This window comes from Macaca nemestrina, chromosome 14 (genome assembly GCF_043159975.1).
Source record: "Macaca nemestrina isolate mMacNem1 chromosome 14, mMacNem.hap1, whole genome shotgun sequence".
NCBI lineage: Eukaryota > Metazoa > Chordata > Mammalia > Primates > Cercopithecidae > Macaca > Macaca nemestrina.
Genome location: NC_092138.1, coordinates 34109855 through 34125233, shown reverse-complemented (window position 1 = coordinate 34125233; position 15379 = coordinate 34109855). Strand labels below are relative to the sequence as shown.

At 41.0% G+C, this 15379-nt stretch overlaps 1 protein-coding gene across 2 annotated transcripts in view; it reads right to left on the bottom strand.

Annotated features, from left to right (window-relative positions):
• LOC105491831 (solute carrier family 1 member 1) overlaps window positions 1–15379 on the bottom strand; it is a 91841-nt gene that overhangs the window by 29884 nt on the left and 46578 nt on the right. For both annotated transcript variants that reach the window (XM_011758531.2, XM_071077755.1), the window contains exon 2: window positions 13247–13387. In XM_011758531.2, the coding sequence (XP_011756833.1) occupies window positions 13247–13387 (141 nt within the window). The remainder of the gene's footprint in view (window positions 1–13246; window positions 13388–15379) is intronic.

Sequence of the window (15379 nt, the reverse complement as noted above, 5' to 3'; positions counted from 1 at the left end):
TTACAGAGGACAAAACTGTAGCTCAGAAAAGCTAAGTACCATATAATCATAAAGCTGGTAAGGTGAGTGGTAGAGCTGGGATTCCAATCTACGTTTTACCTCAAAGGCCATATTCTTAACCACTATTCCATATTGACTCTATCCATGTGCTACAAAATTCTAGACTAGCGCTGCCCAGTAGAGCTTCCTGACAGAAAGGTTCTGTTTTTGTGCTGTCCCCTGCAGTAGCCACAAAGTGCACATGGTTAGCAAGCACTTGGAAAGTGGCTAGTGTGACTGACGAACTGAGTTTTCATTTTAGTTAATATATATTTATTTAATTTTTTTTTTTTTAAATTTTAAAGATGAGGTCTCACTATGTTGCCCAGGCTGGTCTTGAACTCCTGAAATCAAATGATCCTCCCATCTCGGCCTCCCAAATTGCTAGGATTATAGGTGTGAGCCACCACACCTAGCCAATTTTAATTAATCTCAATTTAAGTAGCCACACGTGGCTAATGGCTATCCTATTAGACAACCCGATGTCTCTAGACCCTACCAGTGTTTAGCATTTAGTGCATGCTCAACAATGTTGAATGAACAAACTATAGCTTAACTCTATTATCAAATTCAGGAAAAGTTCTTTGCCTTGCAAGCATGGGCAGGGGAAAGGAAGATGCTAAGCCCAAATCTCCTGGCACGTAGTTCTATCTACTGCACTGACTGTATTGCTCTAAGGTCTGAAGCTTATTGTTCACTGGGCCCCCGGTGCCTTAAATAAGGTGCTCTACGAATGTTTGTACTTGAAGCTTTCTACAGGACAGAAAGAGCTGCATTTTTTACAAGTAATCCTCTCCTTACAAATGACCCCATTTCAAAGATCCACTTGTGGGTTTGAAACTTGGAACTCAGCAGGTAGTCTCCTTAGAAACCACTTATACATGGTGGTTTAGTTTGGTTCCCAGGGCAGCCAACGAGAACACTTTTCGCCATAAAAGACTCCACTGGGGAACATATGTAACATCTTAGTCTTTTTCAACCTTGTTTTGTTGTTGCTATTGTGCAACCCACCCCCCAAAGCCTTTTTCCTAATCACCACCCCTGTGAAATTCTAAAACCACAAACTGTGTATATAGTAAATGTATATAGTAAATGATACATGTATTTTTTACATAAAACAAGTAAGATTTTCTCCCCCAACTCACCACCACCAAATAAAAACAGCTTTTGCTACCTTGGGGACAATATTGTCTTGGTGAGAACTTGTGGTCTAGCTCAATGAATGTTGACTGTGAGAATGAGAATCCAGGCACTAGACTCTTACTGGCGGGACATCAGAGAGCAGGCCCACCTTAGTCCCAGACAAGTAAAACCTCATTTGTACTTTATTTCTGAGTTTTCACTCTCAATGGCCACCTGTGTTTCTTGCTCTCAGCCCATCTTTGGTGGCTGGCAAGGTCTAAAGGACCCCCTTGCTTTACAGTTCACTATCAGAACTCGTTTCTCCTGGGAGCTGAAAGCTGTCCTATAGGAGGTGATAAATGAGAGGGAACCAAGCAGGTGTGATGGCATCTGCACAGAAATCAGCAGTGAGTATTTAAAATGTTTATAGTAATTGGACAGTAACTTTATTTCTGTTGAATGTAATAATAAAAAATAGGGGCCGGGCGTAGTGGCTCACGCCTGTAATCCCAGCACTTTGGGAGTCCCAGGCAGGTGGATCACCTGAGGTCAGGAGCTTGAGACCAGCTTGGCCAACATGGTGAAACCACATCTCTACTTAAAACACACACACACACACACACACACACACACACACACACACACACAAATTTGCTGGGCGTGGTGGCGTGCATCTGTAATCCCAGCTACTCAGGAGGCTGAGGCAGGAGAATCTCTTGAACCTGGGAGGTGCAGGTTGCATTGAGCCCATATCATGCCACTGCACTCCAGCCTGGGCAACAAGAGTGAAATTCCATCCCCACCCCCTCCAAAAAAAAAAAAATAGGGCTAGTATTTCATATGTGTATTTTTAATATAATTTTTCTAGTAATTTGCTCTAACTATGGTTTATGAAGGTTATTGATCTGTAACAGATCAGACATTTTAACAACTGTATTTGCTCCATCCAGTTGAAAAACTAGATGTTTTGTGAAGCCCTGGTGCAGAGACTAGGTACTGTGGGTTTTCAGAGGAGCCTGAGCTGTCACCAGATTGAGATGACCAGGAGAGGCTTGATGGAACAGGTGGCATCTGAACTGGGCAGAAAAAGAAGAGCACGGTTCCAGTTCCTTGTGAGCCCAGAGTTGTCCATTAGAACCTGGGACAGTTTTGAGGCTGGGCTGTGGCCTAGAAACAGGGATAAAATCCCCAGTTGTCCTTGGAAGTCAGGGGCACCTGCTAGCTCTTTATTTTAGGAAAAGGCATTTATTTGCTTTTTTCACCTCAGGAGAAGGCTCTGATGAGCAAGGGTGTTGGCTCCCAGCCAAAGCAGTAATCATCTGAACTTTTTACAAAAACACTCCAAAGGAAGCAGTTGCCTGGCTAAACAATAGCATGTTTTAAAAATAAACATCCGAGGGCAAAAGACTCCTCCTAGAGCTCTCTGATTAAGCAACCACCCACTGAGAACAAAGCTTTCGTGACAATCTCTCCACATTGCTGTTAAGGTATCAAAATTCAGTCCCTTATTGGAAGTTCTTTTAGGTCTGGCATTTGGCGGTGTTACGCCATTATAAGTGAACACCACATCCAAGAAACTCACTGTTGCATAGGAGTTAAAACTCGCCATGTGGATGACTCCTGTCTCTGTCACCAGCAGAGAGGCCACCTGTGCAGAGAGAAGGCATGGGCTTTGGTGGGACAGACTGGGCTCAAATCCCAGCCTCCTCCCAGACTCAGCTTCTCCATCTATAAATTGGAGGATCTGAAATGCCTCTATCACCTTTAGGTTAATTGTGAGGAGCAAAGTGAACAACCAACCTCAGCTTGCATAGCTGTTGTGAGGATTAGAAACAATGTATAACAGGCCTAATACAGTGCCCAGGACACAGTGTGTTCGTAGTAAATAGCCTCCATGGTTACTGAATAAATGATAAAGATGATGCACATCACTGAGCAAATGGAAAGCATTCAACAAGAATTAACTGATTCATTCCTTCACTACACAGTCACTAAAGAGATCTTTTAAAAACGTAAATCAGGTCATTTTATACATCAGGATAACCCTTCAATGGCACTGAAGGTAAAGAAAATCCTTACCTTGGCCAACAGGCCTTGCAGGGGAGACACCTGCCTGCCTCTCCAGCCCCGCCTCGTGCCATCTTCCTGTCTCATCCTCTCCTTCAGCCTCTTCTGGATCAGACCAAGCTCCTTCCCACCCCAAGGCCTTTGCACAAGCTCTTCCCTTTGCCTGGAGTGCTCTTCCTCACTCTTCATCTGGCTTTTAAATTCTTTCCTCAGAATCCTTCCCCGATTATCCAGCCTAAACCAGGGTGTCCTGATTTCCTTGCTTGGCATCCTGTCTCAACAATTTTTATCATTGGTTCATTATTTTACATCTCTTTCTTGCTAGGTTTTAAGCTCCACGAAGGCAGGAGACCTAGATATCTGCTTGTTCACGAATGTATACTCAGTGCCCAGCACATAGGAGATGCTCAATAAACATGTTGATTGAATGAATAACAGTTATTTAAGTATGGCTGCCTGCCCTGGATCCCTCTCCCAGGCTCTGGCCCCTTGGCAGCAGAGTGCTGCCAGAACAAAACTTGCCAGTTCCAGCTGCTGCCCTTATGATCTGTGTGATCTTGAAAAAGTGGCTTAATCTGTCTTCAACCTCCTGTTTCCTTATCTCTAAAGATGGAGTTAAGGTCCCACCTACTTGACGACTTCATAGGGCTGCTACGAGGATTAAATAAACAGGTTCACAATTTTTAAATTCCAAAATGTTCCTTTTATTCCCCAGGGAAAACAAAGCAGGATATGATCTTACTTTGTTAATCCAGGGCACAGGGAAATCTCTGCAGCCTTGATTAGTACTCCCTGGATGTTCAAAGGGAAAGGAAGAGGCAAAGGGGAGCATGCAAAAGCTTTCCGTGCATGTGTCACCTATCACATCTACTTTTCTCAGAGACATTAAGAACTCTCTTAAAATAGGTAATATCTCCACTCTAGGCTATTTGGTGATGTTAACAAAATAAACTGGTCCTTAAGCAGAATCAGCTAAAGGTCCCCTTGAAGCCTCTGTCAGCTGGTCCACATTTGAAGTTCAAAACATGCATCAAAAAGCAGTGGGCTCTCCAGGCGCAGTGGTTCACACCTGTAATCCCAACACTTTGGGAGGCTGAGGCAAGTGGATCACTTGAGGTCAGGAGTTCAAGACCCAGCCTGGCCAACCTGGTGAAACCTCTTCTCTACTAAAAATACAAAAATTAGCCGGGGGTGGTGGTACACACCTATAGTCCCAGCTACTTGGGAGGCTGAGGCAGGAGAATCTCTTGAACCCAGGAGGTGGAGGTTGCAAATGAGCTGAGATCGCACCACTGCACTCCAGCCTGGGCAACAGAGTGAGACTCTGTCTAAAAAAAAAAAAAAAAAAAAAAAAAGAAGTGATGGGCTGTGTCCTGGTTTTAGCAGTCCAGGAGCTGTTTTAGCATTTTTTTCATTACTGTGGAACACGGTGGTATTTGTAGTTAGGACCAGTTTTTCAGAAGACTCCATGAACTTTTTGACTCCCTGAACTTATTGTCCAGTGAAAGCATTAAACACACCTCGAAGAATCTGAGGAACTCAGCTGTTCTTTTCCAAAGTCCATATGAATGCTCTGACAGCAGCAGCTAGCAAATGGCTTGGTGAGACTTTTCTGGGTTTTTGCCACAACCTAAATATGACTGAGCTGTCTCTTTGCTTCTCTTTATTCATAAAATTGGTATCTCAGACTTCTAGGCAAAAGCTTCTTACATGCTGGTGAACTTTACAAACTGATGGCAGAGCAAGTCTTTTTATATTGTTCTCATTTCCAGAATGAATGCATTCAGTGTGTTCATATCTGCGTAGCTCAATTCTAATATTGGCCCTGTAGATTCTGCTGCCAGTTCAGGTACTTTGTAGGAACTTCTGAAGGTCTCAGACAAAAAAGAGTAAGTAAAAAAATTGTATAGCATTCTAGATGTGCTATGAAACATTATTATTGTTCATATTTTAAAACCGAGGACAAGTTAAGTAAAATCCAAGGTTTCACAGCTAATCCACGGCAGAACCAGGATTCAAACCGAGGCAGTGTGGCTCCTGTCTGTGCTCTTAACCACTAGACTCTCCTGCCCCTCTAGGATAGATACTTGTTCAGGTGTCCCTCTGTAGAGAATGGCACAGGTGGGAGTCACTGCTAGAATTGCTTCCCTCGCCTACAGGCTCAAGTCCAGTCCCCTTGGCAAGGCACACAAGGCCAATAAACCCTTGTGCTCACCCCTTCTATCCCATTCCTCTTCCCCACGTTTCCAGCATTCCACTTCCAGTCTCACTGTCCTCCCAAGATGCTATTTTGGGAGGACAAAGATGCTATTTTCTTCTGCCTGGAATACCCACCCTCTTCCGTTCACTTGATTTCTATGCTTCCTTCAAAATGGCTCCTTCTAATGTCCCCTGTGCTGTCCTCATTCCCAGAAAGTGCTTATCACACAGCATTGAAATGTACTCTTTCTTGCTGAGATAAGACTTAATTTTACACGTTGTGTGTCTAGCAGAGCCTGGCCCATTAAAGATGGAATGAATGAATAAATAAATGAACGAATGGTCTCCCAGGTCCATGCATCCAGTATATAGAAGGTCCTTCGAATCCCTTTTTAAATAATAAAATCAGGTTATCTTACAGCTGAACAGAGCTATGAACAAGTCTAGTACCTGTTTAGTCAGAAAGAAGGCTCATGCATGGTTGATTCTCTGGGCTTCAGTCTCAGGGAAAGACTAAAGCAGGGCATATTTATCTCTTGCCACTATTCATTTTATTACTTGCAAATGACACGTTCATTATGGGAACTCTTCCTTATACACTATGTGGTTGTTTTGTCTTTGGAGGCCAGGCATTACACAGAGCAAACTGATGCAGTAAGTCCTTTGGTTTCAACAGCTGTATTTTAACTCAACACAAATTTCTTGATAATCTTAGGGAAAGGAGCACTTAAAGTGCAGGAAGAGCCCACTTGTTCCAGATGTTGCAAATGAGGCAAGAAGTTCACTCTCAGACTGTACAGTCTTAGGCAACAACCTTGTCTTCCTGCCTGGAGTTTTAAGTTTATAAACCACCTCGAATGGCAATTTTCATAGAAACTAAACTGTATAATGGACCACCAATGTTTCAAGAAAAGAATGCATACTCCTCCCCCATAGCTAAAATTGACATTAAATGCTCTTAGCCACCTACATTTATGAACAGTAGCTTATATTTAATAGCAAGTCGTACAACAAAGTGATGTGCGTCTTCAAGTCTTACCATTCTTGCTAACGAGGGACTCCTGGACCTGATTATCAGATGACCTCAGCTCTGTGACCATGTGAGTGGTAGGCCCTCACCCTCTTATATGTGCTTTTCTATTAGTCTGTTTTCATGCAGCTGGAGTTAACAAATGTTAGCTGAATAAAACTGAACCTTGTCTCGGGGAGGCACGTGGCATGGTTCTTTTCATAGGAGGATGTGGGACTGTTTCCAGATACACAGCTGCCTCTGAGTAAATGAATACATAGCCTTTAAAAAAAAGCCTTCCTCAGCTCCAAATATTTAAGTGTGTCATCTGCTGTAAAGCCTGAGTTTACAAATAAGGTGTTCTAAGACTATCACCAACTGCACTTTATTCTGCTCATCCTCTATTCTTCAGTCTCTTCAGTGCATTCATACTCATTGCCAGATGTAGTAGTTTATTTTATTACCTGGATTCAACCTCAACTAGATTGTATCTGGAGTGTCAGAGTCTAGCTGGGCAGGGGTCAGCTCCTGGCTGGCCTCCTGTTTTTGTAAATGAATGTTTTGTTGGCACACAGTCACCCTCAATCATTTACATACTGTCCGTGGCTACTCTCCCAGGACAAACAGAGTTGGGTAGTTGGGCAAAATACACAGGGCCTATAAAACCTAGAACATTTACTATTGGGCCCTTTATAGAAAAACCTTGCTTGAAAGGCAACCAACTCACATATGTATTCTACATCTGGCTGTTGTTTAATAAATACCGAATATACCTAAGGTTTTATAAGGCTTTGAACTTTTTTACTTGGTTAAAAAGTAGGGCAGGTGTGGTGGCTCATTCCTGTAATCCCAGCAATTTGGGAAGCTGAGGTGGGAGGATCACTTGAGGCCAGGGGTTTCAGACCAGCCCTGGCAATATATCAAGACCCTATTGCTACAAAAGTAAGAATTAGTCAGGCATGGTGGTGTGCACCACCTGTAGTCCCAGCCACTAGGAAGACTTAGGTGGAAGGATGGCTTGAGTCCAGGAGTTCAAGGCTGCAGTGAACTATAATGGTACCACTGCATTACAGCCTGGGCCACAGAATGAGACCCTGTCTTACACCGTCTCCCAACAAAAAGTAGTAGAAAACCTCTGATCTTATGGTTGAGGTCAAGCCCTAAAATTTTGAAATCCTAATGTGAAAGCTGGAGTAACAATTTTCTAAAAGTCTGGAACTTTTTTTTTTTTTTTTTTTTTTTTTTAATCTTCCAAGGGTAGAGTGTTAAATTTATCTTTGGAGAAGCTCCTCAATTGTAAATCCAATCACCCAACCTGTGTCTGGTGGAAACTGAAAGATATTGATAAACAAAACACAAATATTTTCTCCTGACGTCTAGTGTTTAGTAATGTGACTTGTCCAGGAAGCAGAATGAGTACTAGGACTCACACTCAGTGGCCTGGGGGAGAGAGGAGGGAAAGGAGGGATTTTTCTTGGCTTGATATCTGCTTGGCTTGACATCCACTGAGCTGCAAACTGGTGCTGTTTCTTAAGGAGCTGTGTGTGCCCTTGTTTGAGCAGGTGTTTATAGGAAATCCAGAGCTGCGACATCACAGGAATGGTTAGGAATGAGCTTCTCCTTGCTCTGGAGGAAGAAATGTGCACAGGAACTGGCATGGACTTGGCCCAGCCTGACCTGGACAGACTCCCAAGTTCTACAAGCAGGGTGGTTGCAATAACCCAGCAGGTACTATGGTATGGAATCTACTGAAGGCTCCTGATGGGGTCCACGAGGAAAGGCTATCCCCCTGTGGCTGTGAGGGGGGTTTTCTCTGAAGTGGATATTCCATAATGGCAAGCATCCCAGGAAGAGGTCACTCCAGGTCAGGACATGATGGCCTGTGTGCTAGTGGAATTTTTCCTTCTTAGAACCTGGTGTCAGGTTCTGGGATCTGGGGTGCAGGAAAGCTTGGAACACCTTTAGTGGAGAGATGAACTCCAGCCTCCTGAAGGCAAGCTGGCAGCTAAGCAGAGGGGCATCTCTGTTAAGGGACCCTGGGAGCCCCTTCAGGGAGCAGCTGGATGTCACCATTGGTGTTTCATCTGCTTTTGGTTACCTTTAGCAAAGATTATGTCCTGAGTAGCAGTGTGGTCTCAGCTACACTTTGGAGAATTAAGCTTCTGTTCCTGTCTTAGGATGGAGGAGCAAAGAGGGGAACTCCTTAGGTCACAGGGGTAGTGGCAGCCACAGCAGACACCAGGAGGCGCAGCTGTGCCCACTGGAGTGCTTCTGGCCCAGGCGGGGGTGGCAGAGGCTAAAGTGTTAGAGCTGGAACCTCTTCCTGAGCAAAGTCATGAGCATCCAGGAAGGATGCTCAGGGGACCTCTGGGAGTGGGACTGGAGGTGCTGTTCTGTTCCTGTGCCGGTCATAGGAGGCTCCAATCATCATAATTTAGTTTTGGGAAGTATTAAAGAAAATGTGACCTGAATTTAGACTCACTGGCTGGTGAGACCTGGACCAGGATTTTTCCAGAGCCACAATTCTCAGGCATATTCATAAGCTATTTCCTGTTATTTCTCTGGTGGTTTGATATAAATACAGCTTACAAGCCTAAATGTTAGCAGACCCCAAACACAGATATTCCTCAGCATGGCAGGAGCGTGTTCTTCACAATGTAATTTATGGGTAGGATTCTATTAGTACCCACAATGACTGTCTCTGAAAATGTCTTGAGTTTATATTGACTGTGCCATTTTTTTTTTCTGTTTTAAAGTAACTTTGAGACATTATGTCATTTCATATATGCATTTAAAAAGTAAGGACATTTTCTTATACAAGTATATGCCATTACCATCTCTAACAAAATCATTAACAATTTATTGATACCATCTAATAGTCTGTATTCAAATTTCCCTGGTAAATATGACTTCTTAACCTTATTACATAAAAAGGGGTTCTTCCTGTTTTTTAGAAAAGCTATAAAGTGTTTTTTTAAATCTCACCAGAGGCTTTTGATGGCAGTATTTTTTTCTACCTGTTAATTTGGCAAGAGAGTTTCCTTTCTGCAGGAGCACAGATTATTAATCTTGGGTCTGAGTTCCAGCTGTGTTTCTGCTTCTGATTTACATATCCTTAGGGGACTCATTCAACCCTCCCCAGCTTCCCACCTGCATCCTCCTTCGGCCTAATAACTGTATACATTAAGCTACCAGCCTGCTGGATTTATGAGGGCATTTGCAATGTGAAATGGCCCTTCCTGTGTGTTTTCCATGGCCATCTTCTGGGTAGGGAGGCTGAGGACTACTTCAGAGTTTGGAGGAAGGAGCTGTGTACCAAGTAAAGGTGGCACTGAGCTGGCAGGGGAAGGGAGCAGAGATGGGGCAGAGAAGCGACCAGAGGCAAAATTGGAGGAGCTCAGGGCAGAATCCATCCCCATCTCTTTTATTAAAAATACAAACCAAACAAAAACACATGTTCAGTTGAAAATGTAAAGAAAGCACAATGGATCATGTTTTCTTACTTTCCGGATGTTAACCTTTTGGTTTTGATCACAACTTTTAAAAATGTATATACATTTTAATAAAATTTGGATTGTACACACTATCCTGTTGTGTAATTTTATTTTCCCATTTTATACTGTATTGGGAATGTTTTCACATGTAATTAAATATGGTTCTAAAACAAGTTTTTAACAGTTGCTTAGTATGAAAATTTGTATACTATGTATACATATGTATACAATATACATTTGTATACATTTAGGTTGCTTATAATTTATCACCATTACAAAAAAATGTTACCATGAATATCCTTGTACTTAGGAATTTGAACATATCTCTGATTATTTCTTTATGATCAATTCTGAGAAACAGAATTACTGGGTGAAGAGATCAGAACATGCTCCAAACTGTCCTCCAGAAAGTTTCTTCCAATTTATAAGGTAACTGAAAGTGTATGAATGAACTTATTTTCCTATAACTGTGCCAACACTAGTCTTGTTGCTTTTCCTCTCTAATATGACAATTTAAAGCATGGATATGCCATCATTGTCCCCACCCTGCTTTGTTCATATCCCTGGAATCTTTGACTATTTCATTGCTCCAAATCAAAAGATGGGGTGGTGGTTTTGCTCGCTGTCTCTAGTTCTTGACTGGCTGCTGCGGGTTTGGTGGAGGAAAAGTGGAGAAACGACTTGACCCATGCTATAGCTTCAAAAGTAGCTGGGCTATGTCAGTGGAATGCTGAGTTGTAAATTATTTTCCTAGATTATTTACAAGACTGAGCTAACACACAAAACATCCAGACTGCAAAAATCTCACTAGAGGAAGTACCTGTTTCTGGCTTCTGGCCAAAGGATATGCTTCCCAGAAAAAAAACCAAACCAAACCAAAACAAAACTCACTTATTGACTGCCAAGAGTGGCATGTATTTTTCAAACATCTGATATTACAGAATCAGTATATTCATACATGTATTTTTACCTTTTCTTCTAAAACCTATTTTACCTCAAGTTTTGGGTTTGCTGCATAATTTGGATCAATCTTCTATACTTCCCCTCATAGATACATGAGTTAAATAGTATTGCTCATCAGGTAGTTTATGCACCTTGTGCAATTGCATGCAAAATACAGTATATACATGTACAATTGTGAAGATTTTTCTTGAAAGGAAGTCCAAAGCTTGCATTGTGTTCTCAAAGGAGCCCAAGAAAAGATTAGGAATCTTTGGCTGAGTGTGGTGGCTCACACCCATAATCCCAGCACTTTGGGAGGTTGAGGTGGGCGGATTTCTTGAGCCCAGAAATTCGAGACCAGCCAGGGCAACATAGGAAGACCCCATGTTTAAAAAAAATTTTTTTTAAAGAATCTTTGATATGGAGAAGATTCTAAGGGTTATAACTACAATCCTTATAGCGGCCAGGCAGGTAACGTAAGAGTGAAGTGGACAAGGTATTGGGCAACAGGGAGTTGTGAAGACTATAGCATTCTTAAATGCATTTGCTCCAACTAAATGAAGTAGTTGTCTCTTGGTTTCAGACCACTGTTGGTAGGTGGGAATATTGGGCCAGTGTTCCCAGATCTTCATTTTTTTTTTTTTTAAGAGAAAGCCAGAAATTTGGATATTTACATGAAATCTTTCCAATTTTAAATGCTTATGACAATTTAAACAAATAAATATTATTTGGGACAAATAATTGGTCTGCTGCTGTGTCAGTCAGGCTGCTAGGGTTAAAAGGAACCAGGCATTTCCAAACATAATTAAATACATTCATATAAAAATAATTAAATGCTCTCTTTAGGTTTCTCATAAGCCGAGAACATCAAGACCATTTAAGGACAAAGTTCCCAAGGGACTCTAGTCTGGTTGGAGTTTGGCAATTGGGAAATTCAAAGGCCAAATGTGACAGCTCTTCAAGCAATGCAGTTCCTGAATGCAGCAGATCCTGACCCCCACCTTCTCTTCCCCTGACCAATGTCCAGTACTCTACCAGGGCCAGTCCCAGGTCTTTACAGTGGCAGTGAAGAAAAATGTTCTAGAAGGGGACATGTCATGACATCTAATTGCGTGTTTACATAAAACCTTGATTTTCAAGCTAACAGCACCAGCTACTGTCATGCCACGTTTTACCAATTGCCAGAGTTAAGTACAAGAAACTGTGCAATGCAGAGAAACTTATCACACCCAGACAAATGATATTTTTGTAAACCAAATTCATCTCTATCTACCTAAGGAAGCTTCCTCTTCAAAGGAACCCTGCAATATAATGATCAATATGGGAAAAGTCATTTCCAAATGCAACTGTGTCACAAGTTTTAAAAATACTGGGCCTTTCAAATGTGGTGCACATCCATATTTAAACCCTTCTCACAGAATTTGACTGCTGGTCCCCATAGCAAATATGTAGGGCAGATACATAGGAAGTTCTGGGTTTCAGTAGAAAGTGGGTAAGGAGTAGAGAGACCCTGAAGGCAGCTGTTGAGAGGCTGAGGGCAGTACAGCTGCAGTTGGGAAATAAATGAGTGAATGACTGAAAACATGATCAAGATTGACAATCATATTTTTCCTGAGGACACTAGCTAACATGTCAGTGACTAAATAAGCTTTTTTTTTCCATGCCCCAGATAATGTTTTGTTTATGTTTGAAAATGACATTTTCCTCCCAAGACATCATATGCTGGTCAAATGAAGATTTGAGCAGTGGTGGACAGCACTGTAGGCACAGTGTATGACAAAGCAATGCCATGTTGAGAACAGTGAAATGTTTCCGCAGAAGCAAATATAGACATTCCAAGTGGAGAGAGGTGGAGAGGGAGAAGGAGAGGGAGAGGAGGAGAGAGAGAGATGCATCTAATGTATTTCAATTTTTCCCATAATTAGAAAAGAACAACTTAGGTGAAAGCTTTTTAAATAATCATAGAGAATGACATGGTTAGGCTTTGTGTTCCCACCCAAATCTCATCTTGAATTGTAATCTCCATAATCCCCACGTGTCAAGGGAGAGACCAGGTGGAGGTAATTCAATCATAGTGGCAGTTTCTCCCATGCTGTTCTCATGATAGTGAGTGAGTTCTCACGAGATCTTATGGTTTTATAAGGGGCTCTTCCTGCTTTGCCTGGCCTTTCTCTTTCCTGCCGCCTTGCGAAGAAGGCTGTCTTGCTTCCCCTTTGCCTTCTGCCATGATTGTAAGTTTCCTGAGACCTTCTGAGCCATGCTGAACTGTGAGTCAATTAAACCTCTTTCCTTTATAAATTACCCAGTCTTAGGAAGTTGTTTACAGCAGTATGAAAATGGACTAATACAGAGAACATCAGTTTTCTCAAGGTACCTGTAATCATGCTGGATATAATTAATGGCAAAATGATGAGTTTCAGCATCCGCATTAGAATTTCTCCAGGAAAAGCAAAGTAGAATTTCTCCAGAGTTGAGAGGTTGCTGTGTTCTCGAACCAAGACTCCTGTGGTAATGCCTAAGGAAAATAAGAGTTGGAAAGAAGGAAGAGGAACATTATTGAGTTCTCCTGTATCCATGTCTATGGAAAAATACCCCCAAATGCACATTTTAATGGCAAGAAAAATAGTTTAGATCATTTCCCATGAGTCTGTAAAATCTAGACTGAAGTTATATTTTAAAATATAGTGAACAGAAAGTACACATTATTTAGTAAGTCTATAAAAAGTATTTTACACATGAAAGCTTTGTTGTCATTTCTTCCCCATCAATTATACTTATTATAATGACAAAATATTAAAGAACACTGTGAGAAAAAAAAAATCTTAGTCAATCCAATACAGCTCTTTTGCTTTCACATACCACCTTTGTCTACTTGCAGAGATATTTGACATATTTTATTATTTTTATTAAGACAGGGTCTCTCTGTCACCCAGGCTAGAGTGCAGTGGTGCCATCTCAGCTCACTGCAGCCTCGACCTTCCAGGCTCAGTCGATCCTGCCACCTCAACCTCCCAGTAGCTAGGACTATATGCACACCACCACGTCCAGCTAATTTTTTTTTTTTTTTTTGGAGAAATAGGGGTTCATCAGGTTTCCCAGGCTGGTCTCGAACTCCTGGCCTCAAGCGATCTGCCCACCTCGACTTCCCAAAGTACTGGGATTACAGGTGTGAACCACCATGCTTGGCTATTTTACATATTTTATATTTACATATCAGTTTGTATTTTTCTCATATTTTTATTATAAGTACATTTTGTAGCATATTTGTATAATCTTTCCTGTTTATGCGACTTTTATAATTTTAATAGGAATATAATATCCTATTGATTTATTTACCATATTATCAAATGACTGTTATCTAATGTTTTGCACTCTTTTCAGTTATTTCTAGGTAATGATATGTTCAGGTTTATCTGATTAAAAGGCTTTTTACAAAGTTTCTGATCTTGAGTACCTTGTACATGAAGTCTTATAATTATGTGAGTGTAGGGACATGTTCACTATTAAGAAATGTTGCCATTCTCTGAAAGCTTTTCCTTAACAAGATGCCCATATTGAAATCCTTCAGTTGTATGGATAACACAATTTAATGATGACTTTGATAACTAAAAATCACAAATTTTTATTTCTTCTTAATTATCTTCCAAGTATTTCTAATAACATCTAACTGCTTTACCCTTTCCTTCTCCCAATACACACACCCTTATTTTAAGGCAAAAAAGGAAATGGCATGACTTTTGCATCATTTTTCCTTCATCAGCCTCTGTTGGATGTCATGATACTTGGAAGTAAAATGACTAAATGGCAGAAAGATTCAAGGAGGATATCACTGGATATGTGAATCTACAAACTCAAGCTATTAGTTTATGAATACCGAGACTTATTTGGGCACAATTTAAAACTCTAAGGCAATGAAAGAATATGTGAATTATAATCAGTACTAGAATTTTCATTTAAATTCAGGCATCCTTCCCATGCCCACTAGTAGACCAAATAGATGAACCTCACAAGATGCATTTTGTGTACTAACCTTATCCTTAGCTTAATTTTTATTTCTCTAAATATTCTACCTTTGCCTTGATTTCTATTTTGTGCATACACTACTGGATGCATTTCTGGTGATTCAGTAGTGTTTACACACTACTGCATTGTGAATACACAATTTTAAATCATTATTGGAACAAACATATACACATACACACATAAACATTTCCCAAATTGTAGCTAAGACAAAGATGAAACAAAACCCTATTATCAATGCTATTTGGTTTCTACTTTACAACCCTAGTGTTAGAGACTCTTGAATGGATAAGAATACCAAGAATTCAAAATATTTTAAGTAAATTTAAAAAGCATGATGTGCTCACTTCCTGCTTTAGAAACTGCCTGTGTTCAGCTGTTCTATATAAACATACCCATATTATGCCCTAATACTCTGTAATTCCCAGGACTTTAAAAAACAAACAAACATTCTCTCTCATACTATTCAGGTTGCTTCAAGTAAATT